We start from the raw sequence: 19,234 nt of genomic DNA, 5'->3' as shown, positions 1-19,234 counted from the left end.
CCAGGTATCCCCTCCTCCATAAATCCTATTTTCAAAATGGAATGTTTTCATGGAAAGGGTTGCATGTTTTCACAAAATACGTTTTGTGAAATATTGGTCATTTCTAATACAGTTGCATGCTGCCATTTCATAATCGGCAGATTAGTTTAGAAAAAAAATAGAACATTGTGTTTGTGACCTGGGGTAATGCAGATTTCATGATTCCATAATCCACATCACAGAAGTGCAGAATCTGGTACTGGGCACAGAACTCAACTATCTGAAAATGTCAGCTTTCATATTTTAATTTTCTGGATTTTAAGGCTCTGAAATTTGTTGTGGGAAAAGTAGAGTTGCCAGCTATGGGATGAGAAATACCTGGAGATTTTGAGGATGGAGCCCCAGGAGGATGGGGTTTGGGGAGGGGAGGGACTTCACTGGGGTATAATGTCATAGAATCCACTTTCCAAAGCAGCCATTTTCTCAAACTGAACGGATCTCTGTCACCAGGAGATCAGTTGTAATCCTAGGGAAACTCCAGCTACCACCAGGAGGTTGGCAACGCTAGGGAAAAGCCTGATGAAATGTCTGAAGTGGAAACTGAGTAGTATTTCCAGGAATCAGAACATGGAATATTTGTGCCTTGTAAAGGTTATTTGCCTTTCGAGACCATTATAGAAATAGAATAAATTATGCAAACCAAGAAAATATGTGCAATTTGCTTTATCCGCATAATTTATACAGGCCACATAAAATGTTTGTATTTGTGCAAAGGTTGGGTTGTTTTAGTGTAGCTATTTTTGTCAGATACAGCCCTGATTATAAAATATTAACAGGGAGTGTTCCTGAAGGGCTTGTAGTAAATCATGAAATTATTCAGTTTATGGCACAAATTATTTCCTTTCTTACTTAAAAAGAATGGATTGGCTCAAGGATCAGGTCCAACTAAGTAACAATAGCAAATTAAAGTTTACGTGGTTCCAGTGGGTTTTGTTTGGGGCATTTTTCTTTCTTTCAACTGTTTTTACTTTCTGAAGTCACAATAAGAAGGTCTGCTTACTTTTTTAGAAAACAGTTCAATTTACTTCTCAAATCAGGTTACTAAGCCTGTAGACTCCAAACTCCTGCACTGAGGCAAGCAGACCAAAGGAATGGCCAAAGTGCTAACTGGCTGACTAAATGCTTGACTAAAAATATAATCCAAAGTTTGTTTTAATTGACCTTTATGCCCTTAAAGTAAGTAACAGTGTGATTCTAAGCACAGTTACAACCTTCTAAGCTATTGAGTTCAGTGTACTTTGAAGGGTGTAACTCTACTTAGGATTGCATTGTAAGTATATTTATATAAATAAGGGGTTTAACCTACGAAAGGCAGGGGAATTTGATTGAACTGGTACCAGTTCGGCATTATTTTAGTATACATAGTGTTTTGCAGTTTAGTTCAAGTGGTTATATGAAGCCAAATTTATTTTTTCAGCCTGTGCATTAAAATGGAGTGCAGAAAAAAGTAGGGGAAATTTAAAGAGTGTGAATTCTAACACTGTTAAGTGTCTGCAGTACCGGTTCATGTGACCCGTGGACTTCCCTTTGTCATCCTATGCCTGAGAATATATGAAGGGGGCTGGGAAGGCAAAGGGACGTTCAACTGTCATCACTGGCATCTTCTCTGACCATTACACCATCATCAAATGCATTGGAATGCTCATTTACTTACGTCCTGATCTTCCTTTCACATTCTGTTTAGTAATGAATGCATTTCTATATCTTCGGTGCTTCCTTGTTGTTGGTTGTGGCTGGGAATTAAGTATGGACAAAAGAGCTGAATCAGAATTCAGAGACAACTGAAGTTATGACAGATAGGCTGGTCTTTTGACAGATGAATATGCAGACCAGGCTTTGATCAATGTTTTCTATGGGGCATAATAAAATGTTTAATTTTGCCAAAGAATAAACTTTGACATCATTGTGTTGTGTCCTTGAAGAGAATGTTTATGGCAGGTAGGATCTGCCCACGGCGAAAGTAAACATTGCAAATGTATTAAAGTTTTAAGATTGTTACGTTTTGGTGTGCTCATTCCATAATATTTTGTCCATTTCCTTCTAGCACAAAACCATTTAAGTCCACTTCAGGCTCTAACTAGCAAACAACCATTATTAAAAGCAAGCCTAGAACCCAAGAGAAGGTCTCAGAATCATTTCATGCCATTCCATGTAGCATCCCAGAATTTCACCCTCTCTAAAGCAACTACAGGCTTATTATTGTTCTAATGGTATATCGGCAATAGTCTAGTTATTAGCACAAGTATGGATGCCCTGAATTTGTCTGCATCATTACAGTGTTGTTCATGTGAGACTTTCATGACTTCCTCATGTTAAGGTCAGTTGCAAATGTTCTTAGCCACTGTGTTTCCCCATGTCTTTTTAATAGGAAATGGTTCATCACAATTTGCTGCTGCAGGCAAATACTAGAATTCAGAGGGTGAAAATTATTTCCCTTAAGCATTCTGATTCATATTGGAAACAGACCTATGGCTTCTATGATAAAAACACTACCTGAGGCTGAATGTGTACATGTTCATGTGTCTCCCTTTTTTTTGCCAGTATCTTCTTGACATTTCATGCAGTTATGTAATAGCACTGTACAGAAGGAGATTTCACTACAGCTCCTGTTAAGAAATGCACACACTAACCTTTTATGCCCATTCTGTCACTCTGAATATTACCCAGGGAGCCAAACTGCCAAACACTCATTGGGGCAAAGTTCCAGCAAATGCTGCTGTCAAAATTGCAATTAATTTGTACTGCAAAGGTGCACACTGAATACCTGAGAGGTGAAGCATATCAAGAAGCAGGGAGGCTTGGTGCAGGACTTAATTGCAAATGACATTTGGATGGAGCATGGGGAGCCTTATGTTCACATTAGTGTTCGAATTCTAAAACTACTAATACAATGCATGAAAAGACAGTTTCTGCTGAGATTAACTGACAGGTCAACCAAGCGGAACCAAAGGTCAGAAGAGGCTTTGTTTAATACTGTTTCCTTTTGGGGAAGGGGGGACTTCACGACCTGATGAAATGGCATTTTAAATGTTTCTCTCTCTGAGGGGTACTTTAAAAATTATAGAATATATGAATAAAAGAATGAGAAGCCATGTTATGTAATTCTTTTATATAACAGGAAATATATTTCTGTTCATCTAGTCTTCTATATTTAGAAGCACTTGCTTTGCGAACATGTTTCAAAGGACTTGAACAGGCATGATCATTATTCTCTCAGTCTCCCCAACTCTACATACATGTAAAACTGTATAAATTGTTGTTTCTTGTTCCAACCAAAGATTGTGCCTCTAAATAGCTACTCTTCTTTTATACAAACTGTCAATTTTCTATTAAAGGCCAAAAACACTACTGGTCTCCCATGGAAACTAGGATCATGTTTTTAACTTCCTTATACGTAGTAATATTTACCCAGTGTTGTAGAACATCATGATGTTATTATATTTTTCTGCCTCTGCCAGTGGGGGTGGGGATGCTATCAAGTTGCAACCAACTTATGGCGACCCTGTAGAGTTTTCGAGGCAAGAAACCACTTTCTTGATGGTCTCCTATCCAAGTACTAACCGGGGCTGACCTGTAGTGATTTCAAAGGTGCTAAGACAGATTCATGGAGGATAGGTCTATTAGTGGCTACTAGCCATGGTGACTAAAGGGAGCCTCCACAATCAGAGGTAGTGAACTTCTGAATACCAGACAACGTTAAGGGAAGCCTCTATGCTCTGTGTAGGACCTCCAGAGGAAATTGTTGGCCACTGTGTGAGACAGGATGGTAGAATAGATGGACCACTGATCTGATCCAGCAGGGCTCTTCTTATGACGCTACTTAGTTTCCAAGATATGGGCCATCCAAGTCAGGACTGTCTGCCAGTAGCATGCAAAAATGTAGTGCAGGAAGCAGGAAAATTCAGAATGTCAAGACATGAGTAAGAGTTATTACACATTAGACAACAGGATAATTTTCTGCAGGACTACCATTACTGTGGCAGCCCTCTGTGTTTTTCATACTGTCTAGTTTTGCCCTCACAAAAGTGCCCCAATCAAAATAAACAGGGTTTCCATTTTTGTTTTAAGATTAAGTTAGTGGGGCCAAGAACACATGTATTTATGTTTACCAAATGTGAGGGGGGAAAGGATTTTGACCATTATAGTGTTAAAAGTATATTTTGTTTTATTTTATCTTTTCACAGTGATTAACTTTGGCTATTTACTTTAAGCATATACTTTCTGATTTACCAAACGGTAGCACACTCCTGTCTGTTAGAGGTATTGACTGAACAAACAGCATGCCTGAAAATTTGCTTTAGTTTTCAAATTTGCAAAATGTGCAAGTTTTACTTTCTCAGCTGCATACTCAATGTTCCATCCTTGAAAGAGAGATACTTTGAATGCATGGACTGATGCCCAGAAAAATCTCTGAACAAGTTGATCTAATAGTTCACAGTTTTGATACATATATTTCTATGGGAAATTTCTTCTAAGCTCAGAGAAGCACTCATCTTATACCATCAGAAGTGACAAATTGGAAGGTTTTGGTGAGATCATGTGGGTTTCCCATAATTGATCTCCCAGGTATGGGTTGCATGAAACTATCTAGTTTCTGAAAGTGCTTTCGTGAGAATCTCAGAAGCAAAGGTTTCAGGACTTACCCGGAGCCAAATTTGGTGACCCGGACTGGGGAGAGGCAGTGGGGCGTTTGTGGGGATGGGGCTCCTGTGCGTGGCGGAGCATGTGGCGTGGCTTGCCGCTGCCTTGCTCCCAATCGGCTCTGGGCTTGGCTTTTTGTCCTGCCCAGCCAATAAGGCTCCTGTAATAGGTTTGAATGAGCCTATCGGGAACTGGTGGGAGTTTGGGGGCATGGCTGAGTAGGCAAAGCAGGAGGGGAGTTTTCACTCCGGTCCTCCTGCTCTGCATTCAAAGGGAGCCAGCCCTGCCACAAGCTTCAGTCCATCTTCGGCTTTGTCCCGGACCTCCTTACCTGTTTTATTAACATTGTTTAATTATTATGTTACAACTTAAGTGGGGTAAGCATGGGCCTGGATTGGTTTGTAGGGGGAAAGCGGCCCTTTCCTGGGGGACCCCAATAAGGGGTTTGGGGTGAGGCCACAGGTTGTGACATGCCTGGCTAAGGGGCTGTAGGGATGGCCTCTACCCAAGTGGTGGGGGAACCACCAAGTGGCTCATGCCCAGGTGACTTCCCAGCACTGCCATCCCTTGCTACTCCCAGCGGGCTCATTGAGAGCTGGATGCTCACATCAGTTCACATGGGGCCAGCTGATGTCCCAATCCAGCTCTCATGCTATGCCAATGCATGTTCAGCTGTTTGTCAATAAATAGTTGTGGCCATTCTTCTCCAAATCGGTGTTAGTGTTATGTTTGAAGTGTTGAATATCATTATGTATGGGGTTAAGGGTTGGTTGTATGACCCAATGCCTACACCCTCAATTAGCCCTGTGTCAGCAAATCATATTTTATCTTTTAATTTTTAGATAGGATAAGGAATAAATTATATGTATCTATTTCTGCTTCTGATTGTATTTACATATGCAAGCATATTTTGTATCATGGTGATTCTTTCATATTTACTTATTTCAAGAATAATTAGAGTGATTTTAAATAAAAATCTTAAAAGTTGAAAGTGGGTGATGTTTGGCTGGGAAACAAGATTTTCACTTGACACATGGAAATATATAAACAACTGACTTCTTTTCAGTCAGAGGGCTGTAACCTATAGAGACTGGGTATTGAAGAGAGTAGCCATCTCAATATAGTCCTGTGATTTAGCTGTTCATTTATTGCTTTGGAACAGACAAAGATACCTTTCGTTTCGAAGTGTCTGTTTTAAAAGCAATGCTTTCCTTACAGGGGGTTCACCCTTTACAGTACACCATACTATATTTTGTGTGATACCCATTTTGATTCCTGAATGGCCTTGCCAGTTAAACTGAGATGATGGGCACACATTGATATAGGTATCATAAGAAAGATAGGATCTTGATTGAATGGGATCCATTGGTTGCTGCTACTGTTTTGTTTGGAAAATAAAGAAGCCCATATAATAGGACAACCTGCTGTTGTTGGGCTGTCCGGAGACAGTTGAATTCAGAGTGATAGAGGTTTATCTCACTGCTTACAACAATTAGAGCAGATTGACCCTCCAGATCTGTGTGAGATTAGCCAGTCACCTCAGGCTGTGAAGGAGTTGTGGAAGCTCCTTCCAAATTGAACTAGAGAGGTTCACCTTTTTCACCTACTTCATACTGCTCTGTTGGGGTGGGGGTTGTAAATTAGCTAAATTGGCCTAGTTTTAGAGGTGAGGCCTTAGCTAGGGTAGGCAGAATTAGTGCAGTGAGGTATTTTATCACCTAATTTAGATTGGCAAGGGCCCTGAGGCATCTGAGGACAGAGATAACCAATCCAGACACTGCGGGCTGAACAGTCCAAGTGTCTGACACACTAACCAGTGTAGGGGAACAGTGCTGATGAACATTTCTCAACACAGGTTTGATGTGCTGCTAAAGAAAAGCAAGGCATAGGGATTATACCCAGCCAAGCTTTGAGCCAGGGTTGGTCTGCCCAAATATTAGCAAACCTACTGGAAGCTATTCTGGGCCTGCACTAATAATAGAATTAAATTTAAAGTTACAATTTATGAATTCACTTTGAAGTTACAATAAATATTAGCTTAACCCAGTAACTTCTCTGGTGTTTGTATTTATGGCATGTGGTAGCAACAATGGGCGAAAACGCATGGTCGCTTTAGCCTCCTTTATTCCCTGTTTCAGCCAGGATTCAGCCAGGATCGAACGCATGTTTGGCAAAATGCATGCGTTCGATCCTAGCTGAATCCTGGCTGAAACAGGGAATAAAAAAGGCTAAAGCGACCATGCATTTTCGCCAAAGTTACCCTAAAGGCTCCATTAGTGAGATTTTGGGCACTGTCAAAATAATACTCATGAATTATGGAATTCACCAATGGTACCCATCTGTATATGCAGTTTATTTGCTTGGAAGTTAGTGGAGAGTTTTTTCACTCTTTTCTTCCTTGTATGTCATTTTGGACTGCAGCCCTTTCAAAGCAAAGAGTATGCAACACCCCCTTTCCCAAAGTGTTTTCTTATATAATGGTTTAAAACAGATTTTCATGTACTGTATAATTGTGTTGCAGATGTGAATTGAGGTAACTGTTATGGCAGACAGTTAAGAGACTCCTTGATCTATAACTCCATAAGTGCTACAATTTTCCATTGACTTCAGCTGAAAAAAAGTACACACATTCATTTCTATGCCTGCTCAAAGCTATTAACTCCATAGGAATAAATGGAGGAGCTATTGTATGCATGGTAGTTCTTTGTACACATGGAGGTTGTATATTAACTCAGTGCTCAATTATGACATATGGCTGAAGGACAGCTTTCTGTGCTGTGATATATCATATATCTACCCTTCAATAGTTCTCTTTAGATATCACTTGCCTCTCCTCATTTAAATAAGGTAACCATTATGAACACTGCAGTCTCTGTTTATACGTTAGCTAGCTAGCAAATTATCTACCATACAGGTGCAATCCTTCTTGAAGCCTTATGAATTAATGCATTATTTCCTCTGCAGATAATCTATTTTGAGTATTGTATGGGTATTAAGAATGCTGTTTTGGCTTAATAATTTCAATTTATTTCCTTCTTTTTTGTCATTTGATTTGCTGGCTTTGTTTTTGTTTTGTTTCTGTTTATTTCACTACAGGAATAGGGCAAGGGGTTCCAGTAGTGGCTCTCATTGTGGAAGGAGGACCCAATGTAATTTCTATTGTCCTAGAATATCTACGCGACACTCCCCCAGTTCCAGTTGTAGTCTGTGATGGCAGTGGTCGAGCATCTGACATCCTTGCATTTGGACACAAGTACTCTGAAGAAGGAGGGTGAGTCTCTTTGTTGGACTATATTGCCCGTTGTTCTCTTTTTTCAGGGATAGCAGCAGTAAAAACTGTGTTAGTACAAGTGAGAACCCACAAGGACCTGCCAGGGAATCTCATTTCCCCCTCCTCCACTATTTCCTTTTTTCCCTTTCCTGAATCCCCCGTAGCCTCTCCCCTTTTCCTGCTTCTTCTCACCCAACAGCCAACCTACCTTTATCTGCCCCTCTGTCTTCAGTTTTTGTACTCCCCCGGCCCCAGCAGCCTCTACCTAGAAAAACCATGGCCCAGCTGTGTGGTGCCAGCCCCTGGACCAGGTTCACTTATGTGATAGGAAACCTGCAAGGACTTGAGAAAGTGCAGAAAAGAGCAACCAAAATGATCAGGGGACTAGAGCAACTGCCCTATGAGGAGCGGGTAAAATGATTAGGGCTGTTTAGCTTGGAAAGAAGATGGTTAAGGGGAGACAGGATAGAGCTATAAAAGTATGCATGGTACAAGGAGAGTGGACAGGGAGAAGCTTTTCTCCATCTCATAATACTAGGATGTGGGGTCATCTGCTGAAGCTGGAGGGTGAGAGATTCAAAACTGATAAAAAGAAGTATTTCTTCACACAATGCACAGTTAAATTGTGGAACTCCCTGCCCCAGGATGTGGTGATGGCTGCCAACTTGGAAGGCTTTAAGAGGGGAATGGACATGTTCATGGAGGAGAGGGGTATTCATGGCTACTAGTTAAAATGGATACTGGTCATGATGCATACCTATTCTCTCCAGGATCATGAGCATGTTAAACACAAATGAATAATTATATAACACTGTAGATGAGCTACCTCCATAGTTGCATCATACTGCTGCTTCCCTGGGAAAATACGGTATCATAATTATCTATTTACTGTGAATACTATATATTTCCTGCACAGTTATTTCTATTCATCCTATGGAATTTCAACGGCTTCCAAATCAAGGAAGTATATGCAGCTTTGTAATCATCCCTCACCCACACCCTCTCAAGAACCAAATGTTAAAGAAGTACTAACAAGTTATACAGGTAAAATAGACAGTATACATTAATCACCAAGGGACTGTTAATACCGCAGGGCAGAAATTCCAACTATTCTTGACAGCAAGCATTGTTTACTATGCTTTCTGAGAAATGATTACTTGTACTATAAATTATAATATATTCTGCATCATGTCAAGACATTTCCTATTTTATTCTTAAGAATTGCTGTTGCCCACCTTATATCTATCATAAATACATCTTATGTAGGAATCCCAGGAGGTCTCCTATCAAATGCTCCCCGGCCCAGATCTGCTGCATTACAAACCTCCCAACCCTATCTTAGGAAAGCATTTCAAATGTCCCTAATCCTAGTGAAGGTTGACATCAGTTAGGACAGCCTTAGAGGTATTGCACAGGATAATTACATGTTCCTTCTTGCCAAAGATACTTTGAAATAACTTTGAAAAACTACGTAACACTATTTTTACTTATAGTAAGTCTGAAGTGCACAAATAATTATTGCTTTTAAAAATACTCTGATTTGGATGGCCCAGGCTAGCCTGATCTCATCAGATCTTGGAAGCTAAGAAGGGTCAGCCCTGGTTTGTACTTGGATGGGTAACCACCAAAGATGTTTAGGATTGCTGTGAAGAGGCAGACAATGGCAAACCATCTCTGAATGTCTCTTGCCTTGAAAACCCTATGGGGTCACTAAAAGTTAGCTGCAACTTAACAGCACTTTCCACCACCGCAAAAATGACATTTCCCCAACAAATACTTTATTATTTTCATTTTATTAATTTTGGTAGCTTTGTTTAAAATCCTTTTCAAACTTTAATTAGATAAGGTGCCCCAAATGTCAAATCGTTCCCTTCACTCACTTGGGAAATTATCTGTGGAATGGAAAGAGGAAAAGCTCACCTCTTTCAACTCTAGCTGCTTGTAAATATATAAAACAAGGCAGTATTCTCACTTCAGTTGTATTTCAGACAACTGCTGTGAAAAACTGCACTTAGGTTTGAGCAGTCCTATACATTTCTTCAAGGCACACAGTATCTTCTAATTGATATGTGCTAGTTGTCTGTCTTGGGCTGATGACACCAATAGTTTATGGTTCCTCAACCCATTTGTTTTGGTACCTTTAAAAGCCTTCTTGCAGCAAGAAGCGCATGTACTGATTTCATACCCAAATAAGAACACTGCATGTATTACTATGCTGTGGAGTCACATCTTTGAAGAAACATTCGTTAATATGTGTTTAGGGCTATATCTGAGATTCAGTGATTGAGGTTCATGTGAAAAATGGGATATCAGCACTGGGCCCAGCTTTGGTCCTTATTTCTCTGCAGAGTCTGGAGACTTGTGTTTTCCTGCCACATTGGCTGTATTCTCTCTCCCCAGCACTGAGGGCCCACTGTAATTCAACTTGAAACTGCTGTGGTGTCACCACTGTGTGTCCAGTGAGGTAGCCCTTTAAATCTGATTCCCTTTCTTTTGGACACAGATTTTAAACATAGTGCACATGCAGTTAAAACACTACAGTATAGACACAAGCCTTGCCAACAGACCCAATTGTCAGGCTTCAGTTTGGTCTGTACCACATGTTTAAAAGAAGAGGGTTGGAGGCAGGCTGGGCATTCAGAGCAAACCCCCCCCCCATGCTTTCATGTTATAATTCTTGTGTTAGTACTCATATTTGCTATGATTGCAGGGAACCACTGGTTAACAGGGAAGGAAGGAATTTTACAGTTGGTTCCGATTGGCTAATAGGCCTTGGCGTTTTTGCTTTCCTCATAGCAAAAGTGTATGTACTGCATATGTTTGATCATATTATTGAATTAGTGTAACTGTCACAACTGGCTGCTGGCATTTAGGCATTGGCTGGGCACTAGTATAGGGTGTGCAGGAGTGGTCTCCTTGCATGACCATAAAAAGAAGGTCAGCATTTTGAACTGAATCTCAGTCTGGGAAGCAGATTATGAAAAACAGAGGAGGAAAGCTGAAAAACATACATTCCCAATAATTCATTCTTAATATTGTTTTGGTACCCAATTTTAATGGGTAAAGGGCTGAACATACAAAGCTCTAATTTCAATTATTTAGTCTTAAGAACATAAGAGAGGCCATGCTGGAGCAGATCAAGGGTCCATCAAGTCCAGCAATCTGTTCACGCAGTGGCCAACCAGGTGCCTCTACGAAGCCCACAAACAAGAAAAGTGCAGCAGCATTCTAACTGCCTGTGTTCCAAAGCACCTAATAAAATAGGCATGCTCCTCTGATCCTGGAGAGAATAGGTATGCATCATGACTAGTAGCCATGAATAGCCCTCTCCTCCATGAACATGTCTGCTCCCCTCTTAAAGCCTTCTAAGTTGGCAGCCATCACCACATCCTGGGGCAAGGGCTTCCACAATGTAACTATGTGTTGTATAAAAAAATACTTCCTTTTATCTGTTTTGATTGGCTCACCCTCCAGCTTCAGCAGATGACCCCACTTTCTAGTATTATGAGGGAGAAAAGCTTCTCCCTGTCCACTCTCTTCATACCATGCATAATTTTATAGACCTCTATCATGTCTCCTCCTAACTGCCTTCTTTCCAAGCTAAACAGCCCTAAGTGTTTTAACCGTTCCTCATAGGGCAGTTGCTCTAGTCCTCTGATCCATTTTGGTTGCTCTTTTCTGCACCTCCTCAAGCTCTGAATATTCTTTTTTAGGTGTGGTGACCAGAACTGATAGGAAAATATTTTTATTTTAAGGCGCTTATATCAGGGTTAAAAACATTAAAAATGATAAAATAAAGCACAGTGGCAACTCATAAGGTTGATAGACCTAAACCTCACACTATATGCATTTCAGCCTACAGGCCTTCATCAGTGGTCAAATAAAAACCCATATAATGCACACACAAGTAATATATGAATGTTCCACTATATATAGATAACTTTATACAAGCCCAGGCATGTGTACAGGATGTCTGAAAAGAATAAAAGATGATGGCAAATTAGTTTCAATTTAATATGATTCTTAATAGAGATGTTTAGGATTACGTACATAATAAATTTCAAATTAGAAATCCCTGTAGGTAGAATACCTGTAAATTGTTCTACACTGTAAAATAAGGTCAAACAATAGGTTGGCATATATACTTCAATATTAATTAATCTAGGACCATTTTTACATTAAATGTACAAATGTATGATCTACATACCTGGGCTTTATTAGTCTCTCATACAGAGTGTGCATGATAGTATCAACCTGGTAAAGCAGTGCTAACAGATGAGCCAGAACAGCTCTAAATAGTGTGAGTGGAATGATGTAAGCTCTATGACTCAGTGCGATCTGTCACTAATTGAAATGATGTAATCATACTCCTCAATGTAGAAGAAGGATAGTCAGAACACTCATATTCACAGTAGCCAAAGGCTATTCAGATAGAATATAACATCAATAGTAATAGAAACATGTTAGGTTGATCTTCAGCCCGGCTGCATGGATGGCCTGCACCACCTGCTTCACATATCCCACGTGAGATTCCCAATCTGGGCTGAATATAATGATGTCATCAATGTACACCCATGCAAAGCTATGACATTGGCTCAGCACTCGGTCTACTAATACTTGGAAAGTGGCCGCAGCACCATGTAATCCAAACGGCATAATCCAGAACTGGTACAAGCTGGAGGGAGTGACGAATGCTGTTTTCTCCTTGTTCAGGGGGTACATTGGGATATCAGTACCCTTTTGTAAGGTCTAAGGCCAAAAGGTATTAAGCCTGCCCCAGTTGATCTATAAGGACCTTGGCCCGGGGTATGGGGTAGGCATCAAACTTGGCCACCTTATTCACCTCTCGGTAATCTATGTAGAACTGGGTGCTGCCATCTGGCTTCAGGATGAGTACAATAGGGCTTCGCCAGGTGCTGTAAGATTGCTCGATGATGCCCAATTGCAACATCTGCGCCACCATGGCTTCCACTGCCTCCCAACGCTGATGCGGGATGGGTCACCACACTGACCCGGCCACCTGCTCCGGATCAGTGCATATATGATGGAAGGACCAAGTTGTCTGTCCCAGTTTTGTGTCAAAGGTAGGAGGCAACTCTCTAAACACTGCTTGCATCTGGGCCTTCTGCTGGGGTGTTAAGGCTGCATCTAAAACCGGCGAGGGGACCACCCCTTTGGTGTTCCCCCAAGGGAAGTTCTCCATCCTCTAACTCCCCTGGTTGAGTGTTGAGGGCACAGGGATCCCCCTCTCTCCCCACCCACCGTTTGAGGTCATTGATATGTAATCATTTACATTGCTTCTTGGACCAGCCGCATTGAACCTCAAAGGCCTGAGGTCCTAGAACTCGCACCACTGTGTAGGGGCCTTGGCAGGAGTCCCCCTCCCCCACCCCAAACACCCACCTATTCACTAGGACCTCATCCCCTTTGCATAGGGTACGCACTTGGGTTCCACTGTCATAGCAGGCCTTCTGAGACTGTTGCGCCCATGCCAGGTTGTGGGTTGCAGTCTCTTGGGCATGTTGCAGGTTCTCCTGACATTTCCAAATGCCTGGAAAATGGGGGTGACCCCTTTGCAGTCCCATAAAATTGGACCCCCTGTCCCAAAGTTCACCAATCTTTGGTGACTGTCTAAGGAGAGTCCCTTGCAGCCACACAGCAAATCTAGGGACTCTACCTCCAAAAATGCCCCCCCCCAGAGCTTTGAAAAAATCCCCATAGACTATAATGGACCTGATTTTTTCGGTAAACCTGAAAATTAGCTGAATACTGAAATTTACCAGTATATTTATTTGGCTTATTTTAGGTTTACTGAAAAAATCAGGCCCAATAAACCCAAACCTGAAATTTACACAATTTTTTTTGCACAACCCTAATAGGCCCAGCTTGTCCCAAAATGTTCCCCAGTTCCTTACAAATCTAAAGCCCTCCTCCCCACACCAATGTCTCATCCACACATTGAGACTCCCCAACTGTGCCTACCTAGCTGGTCCTGGGCATGGAACAGGTAGCATTTCAGAGAAAGCTACCTTAGAGGTCCTGACTTTTAGTCTCCTGCCTAGTAACCTAAATTTGGATTCCAAGACTACACTTCCCCACATCATTGGTGCCAACATGCACCACAACCACTGGCTCCTCCCCAGCACTAGCTACCAGACTATCTCTGGCTCCTCCCCAGCACTAGCTACCAGACTATCTAAATGACGGATAATGTCCACAACCGTTGCACCAGGCAGGCAAGTCACCTTGCGGTCCATGCATCTTCCAGAAACCAAGCTGTCTGTATTTCTAAGGACTGAATCTCCCACTACAAGAAGCCTTCTTCCCCTCAGAGGCATTTCCTTGGTACGAGAGGATATCTGTTCATCCACCAAGGAAGGGGTCCCTTCTAAGGTACCACATCCCCTTACCTCAGAGAGATGACCTCCTTCACCAAGGGTTCCGTCATCTGTGACTGGCAGGGAGTCATCACCCTGGGACTGGGATGCGACTATTTCATTCCCAGAGTCCTTACCCACCTCCCTCTCTGCCTGTCTCAGCTCCTCCAGTTGACCAACTTGGTCTCAAGGAAGTGAACTTGCTCCTTGAGAGCCAGGAGCTCCCTGCACCAAGCACACACCCATGACTTCTGAGTCATACATGTGACACTTTCAGCACACTGGATAGCCCCCCAACCCCTGCTGGCTTCCTATCTTAATTTAATTGTTTATTTTTGGTGTTTTAACTTGGAAATGAAAGTGTCCTGCCCTCTATACCCTGCACTCTTCCTGTACTGAATAAGAACCTTGTGCCCTGGCTTCCTTGCCCTGCTGCTAACTCACACTGATGCTTAACTCGCTCGGTACTCCTGCAGGGCACACAGATCTACTCTGCCCCGATAACAGGATCCTTTCCCCATCCTATAGGGTTCCCAGCCCCAATCCCCAGGCTAAGAGCCACAGGGCAAGAGCCCTTGCGCTCTAGGCAAGGAGGAGCGTTTGCAATTTAAATGCTCATAACCTCTCACACACAAGCTCTACCCAGCACCAACCAAAAACCCCTCCTTAGATGGCTACAATCAGGCTACAAGCACCCACTCTCCCTCAATCACAGTTATCTCCTAGCAACCTCAGTTAATTACTGCTCAGGTCATTAATGCTCCCCAGCAAGGGAGAGAGACAGCTAAGAAAAGTACAAGATAAATTAACTAAACAAGAACAGATTGAGAAGTTAAAAAAATTACAATATCAATATGATTTTTTAATAACTTCAGAAATAGAGAAAAAATAATGTTTAATAGACAGAAATTTTTTGAACATGCCAATAAACCGGGTAAGTTACTAGCTTGGCAACTTAAAACTAAAGCGAGGAAACCACCAATTATAAAAATAAAGAGAGATGGAAAAACAATAACAGATAAGCAAAAAATTATGGAAACTTTCATAGATTATTACTCAAATCTTTATAGACAAAATGTTGTTTCAGAGACTGAAATAGAGGTATATTTAAAACAATTTGATTGGGATGGAATTACACAAGAACATAAAGAACGATTGGAGTCTAGAATAACTATGGAAGAATTAAAAAAAGGTTATAGGTAAAAGTAAATTAAATAAATCGCCAGGCGAATATGGATTTACAGCATTTTATTATAAAACTTTTATTGAACAATATGCCTCCATATTTATTAAGAGTAATGAATCATTGTTTGCAGAGGGGAACCATCCCGCATACCTGGAAACAAGCAAACATAGTATTAATACCAAAACCAAACTCGGATTTATTGGATGTCAAAAACTATAGACCAATTTCTTTATTGAATAATGATTATAAATTTTATGTAGCTATCTTAGCAAATAGATTGAAAATTGTACTGAAACAGGTTATACATGTGGATCAAGCTGGATTTCTTCCAGGTAGACTGATTAGTCAAAATGTTAGAATAGTATTGGATCTTATAAAATATGCAGAATCTGTTACTACACCTATTGCAATGATATTTTTAGATGCAGAAAAAGCGTTTGATAATGTAAGTTGGAAATTTATGAAAGAAGTATTAGAATATATGGGTTTGGGTCAAAATTTTCAATCAGCTATTGGAAATATTTATACTTATCAAACGGTGAGACTATTGATTAATGGTAGTTTGACAGCGCACAATTTGAGATCCAAAAAGGTACAAGACAAGGCTGTCCTCTTTCACCATTATTGTTTATCCTAACGTTGGAAGTTTTATTTTGGAAGATTAAAACAAATAAAGATATGATAGGTTGCCAACTTGGGAGAAATCATTTTAAGGTCAAAGCTTATGCAGACGATTTAGTTTGTTTTTTAACTAATCCTATTAGTCAAATTTGGGATTGGAACAAAATGATTGAGGTTTATGGAAAGCTTGCGGGTTTTAAAATTTAAAAAAAATAAAACTAAAATATTGGTTAAGAATATGACATTGTTGCAGCGGCAAGAACTGTCAAAACTTCCAGGTTTTTCTATTGAACACAAAGTAAAATATTTAGGTATTTGGTTAACCTCAAATAACCTTAAATTATTTAAAAATAATTATACTACAGTATGGCAGCAAATTACTATAGCTTTGAATAACTGGGGGAAAATATCTCTATCATTATGGGGTAGAATTTCAGTGATTAAAATGATGGTATTACCCAAAATGTTTTTTTAATTTCAAAACCTACCAATAATAAAAGTGGCCAAAATATTTAAAATTTGGAAAAAAGATATTTTAAGTTTTTTATGGGGTAAGGAAAGACACAGAATAGCATATAATAACTTAATTGAATCGAAGGAAACAGGTGGTTTAGGGTTACCAGATTTAAGAATGTATTATGAGGCATCCTGTTTCGCTTGGTTAAAGACCTGGATTTTATTAGAGAATACTAAAATATTAGAATTAGAAGGCTTTAACCTACGTTTTGGATGGCATGCTTATTTATGGTATGATAAAGAGAAAATAAATAAGGATTTTAATATTCACATTATTAGATTTGGATTATTTCAAATTTGGAAAAAATATAAAAGGATTTTGAAAAACAAGACCCCTGGATGGATTAACCCAATAGAAGCATATATGAGAAGAGGGATACATCTAAATTTAGAAATGGATGTATATAGGGAAATTATTGAATATAAGGAGGGTGAATGGGTTTTAAGAAGTAGAGATGAACTTAATATTAAGGACTGGTTTATGTATTATAAATTAAAAGATATATTTAATAAAGATAACCAGGTGGGATTTAATAAAACTAAATCTGAATTGGAGAATATATTAATAAAGGAAAATAAAGGATTGATAGGAAGAATATAGAAATTATTAATTGAAATTAATTTAGAACAAGAAAGAATTAAACCAGTAAAGATAAAATGGATGAAGGAGTTAGAATTTAATATTGATTTGGAAATATGGGAAAACTTATGGAAGAGAGAATTTAAATTTACAATAACTAATGAAATTAGAGAAAATTTATACAAAATGTTTTATAGGTAACATATAACGCCTGTGATGATATCTAAAATGAAAAAAGAAGAGGGGGATTTATGTTGGAAATGTGGAAAGTAAAGAGGCACTTTTATGCATGTATGGTGGATATGTAAAAAAATTAAAAGCTTTTGGAAAGAAGTTATTAGGGAAACTAATAATTTGATTAATGTGAGAGTAAAAAGAGAACCCTCATTTTGTTTATTAGGAATTCCACAAAACAACATAGGTAAATATGACAGGGTTATTTGTCAATACAGTTTTGCTGCTGCAAGAATAGTAATAGCTAGAGTATGGAAGCAAGTGAATAAACCTTCAATTCGGGACTGGAGAGAGAAATTATGGATTTATATGAGGATGGCCAAACAAATGGAATTCCTACATGGAAAGGATTTGGAAGAATTTAAAAATACTTGAGGTAAGGCCGCCACATATTGGGATAAACTGGCAAAAATGGATTTTACTATTCTACTTAGAGAGTTATAGAAACTAGATTTAATAATTTTATATTTTATAGTTAATAGTATCTTTAAAACTGTTTAGGCACTTCTACGGAAGTCGGGTGATGGGTCACTTTTTTAAGGTGGGTGGAGGGTCAAAGGGATATCTTAGTTTTTCCAATTTTATATACTCTGTAATCGTAAATGTATTGATAAGTTTATACAGATACTCTTTTGTATTAATGTTTTGTATTATTATTATTGTGTGTTTTTTTTTATTTTATGTTATAAAAATAAAAACAAATTATAAAAAAAATGCTCCCCAGCAGTTGTAGGAAAGGGAAAAATGAGCACTCACCTCCCCTTGCCAGCACCTCTGTCTCCCAGCCCAGCTGGTTCACATGCAGCAGTCTTCATCTAGAATGGCTGCTTCTGCTTTATATTCCTTTTGCACACACCACACTGCCTGACAAAGGAAACCCACAATTATATGGCTACACTTAGTTAAAACCATTCAACATCTAATGTTCACTGAAGAAAAGGTTCATGTGGTGATCATTGTGCAAAGGTGCAGGTAAATAGCTGAATGGATATGAAGGGGAAGAAAGGATGATGGAAAACAATATTTTACTGTATTGCCCAACTTCATCAACAAAAAGCATTGTGTAACAGTCGCTTAGAACTGGCAGTAGCTGCTGCTTATCTTCAGCTAATGAACTGAACTAATTTAGTGACAAGACAACCCACTAAATAATTTAGAGTTGGCTATGGACCAGATCCAGCAACTCATCTGTTCATTGCAGGCTGCAGCACAGTATGCTTCACAGTTGAAAGGCTGCAATGCAATTTAGTGCTGTGTATGTTATCCTCTTTGACACAGGGCATCATTTCAAAAGAGATTTCCATGTCAGAAAGAAGGAAGCCAAGGTCCTGTCATCTGTCTCTTCTGGTTCTGCCAGAAAAAAAGAAAGGAACTACTCTGCTGGGATTTTTGTTTTTGACATAAAGCTAGACTGCCAAATGAGAAAATGCACTCATTCAGGCATTAGTCCTGCAAATATTACTGTTTGTGTTAGAAAGTGACTTTGTTGGAACAGCCTACCTCTGAGAAGTCTGTGCTTGAACAAGTTGCAGCTAGGATCATAAGCTTCATTTCTCTTGCTCCACTTACAGTACTCTATTTAATAAATCATCACTGGCCCCCAAACATTGCAGATTATATAGCTGTGTATAAATCAAATCTGCTTTTCACATCCACCTTCTTAAACTCACATACATGTGTACACAATGGCCATACATATCACCCTCAGTCAAAATTGCCCCAAATTCATCTATTCACCCTGCTGCTACCGCAGTCTTAATTTCTTTGTG

At 39.7% G+C, this 19,234-nt stretch overlaps 1 protein-coding gene across 2 annotated transcripts in view; it reads left to right on the top strand.

The window, feature by feature from the left end:
• Positions 1-19,234, top strand: part of TRPM3 (transient receptor potential cation channel subfamily M member 3) — a 315,268-nt gene that overhangs the window by 170,389 nt on the left and 125,645 nt on the right. For both annotated transcript variants that reach the window (XM_056847836.1, XM_056847835.1), the window contains exon 7: positions 7,777-7,951. In XM_056847836.1, coding sequence (XP_056703814.1) covers positions 7,777-7,951 — 175 coding nt within the window. The remainder of the gene's footprint in view (positions 1-7,776; positions 7,952-19,234) is intronic.

Source organism: Euleptes europaea, chromosome 4, assembly GCF_029931775.1.
Source record: "Euleptes europaea isolate rEulEur1 chromosome 4, rEulEur1.hap1, whole genome shotgun sequence".
NCBI lineage: Eukaryota > Metazoa > Chordata > Lepidosauria > Squamata > Sphaerodactylidae > Euleptes > Euleptes europaea.
This window is presented reverse-complemented; position numbering and strand designations above follow the sequence as displayed.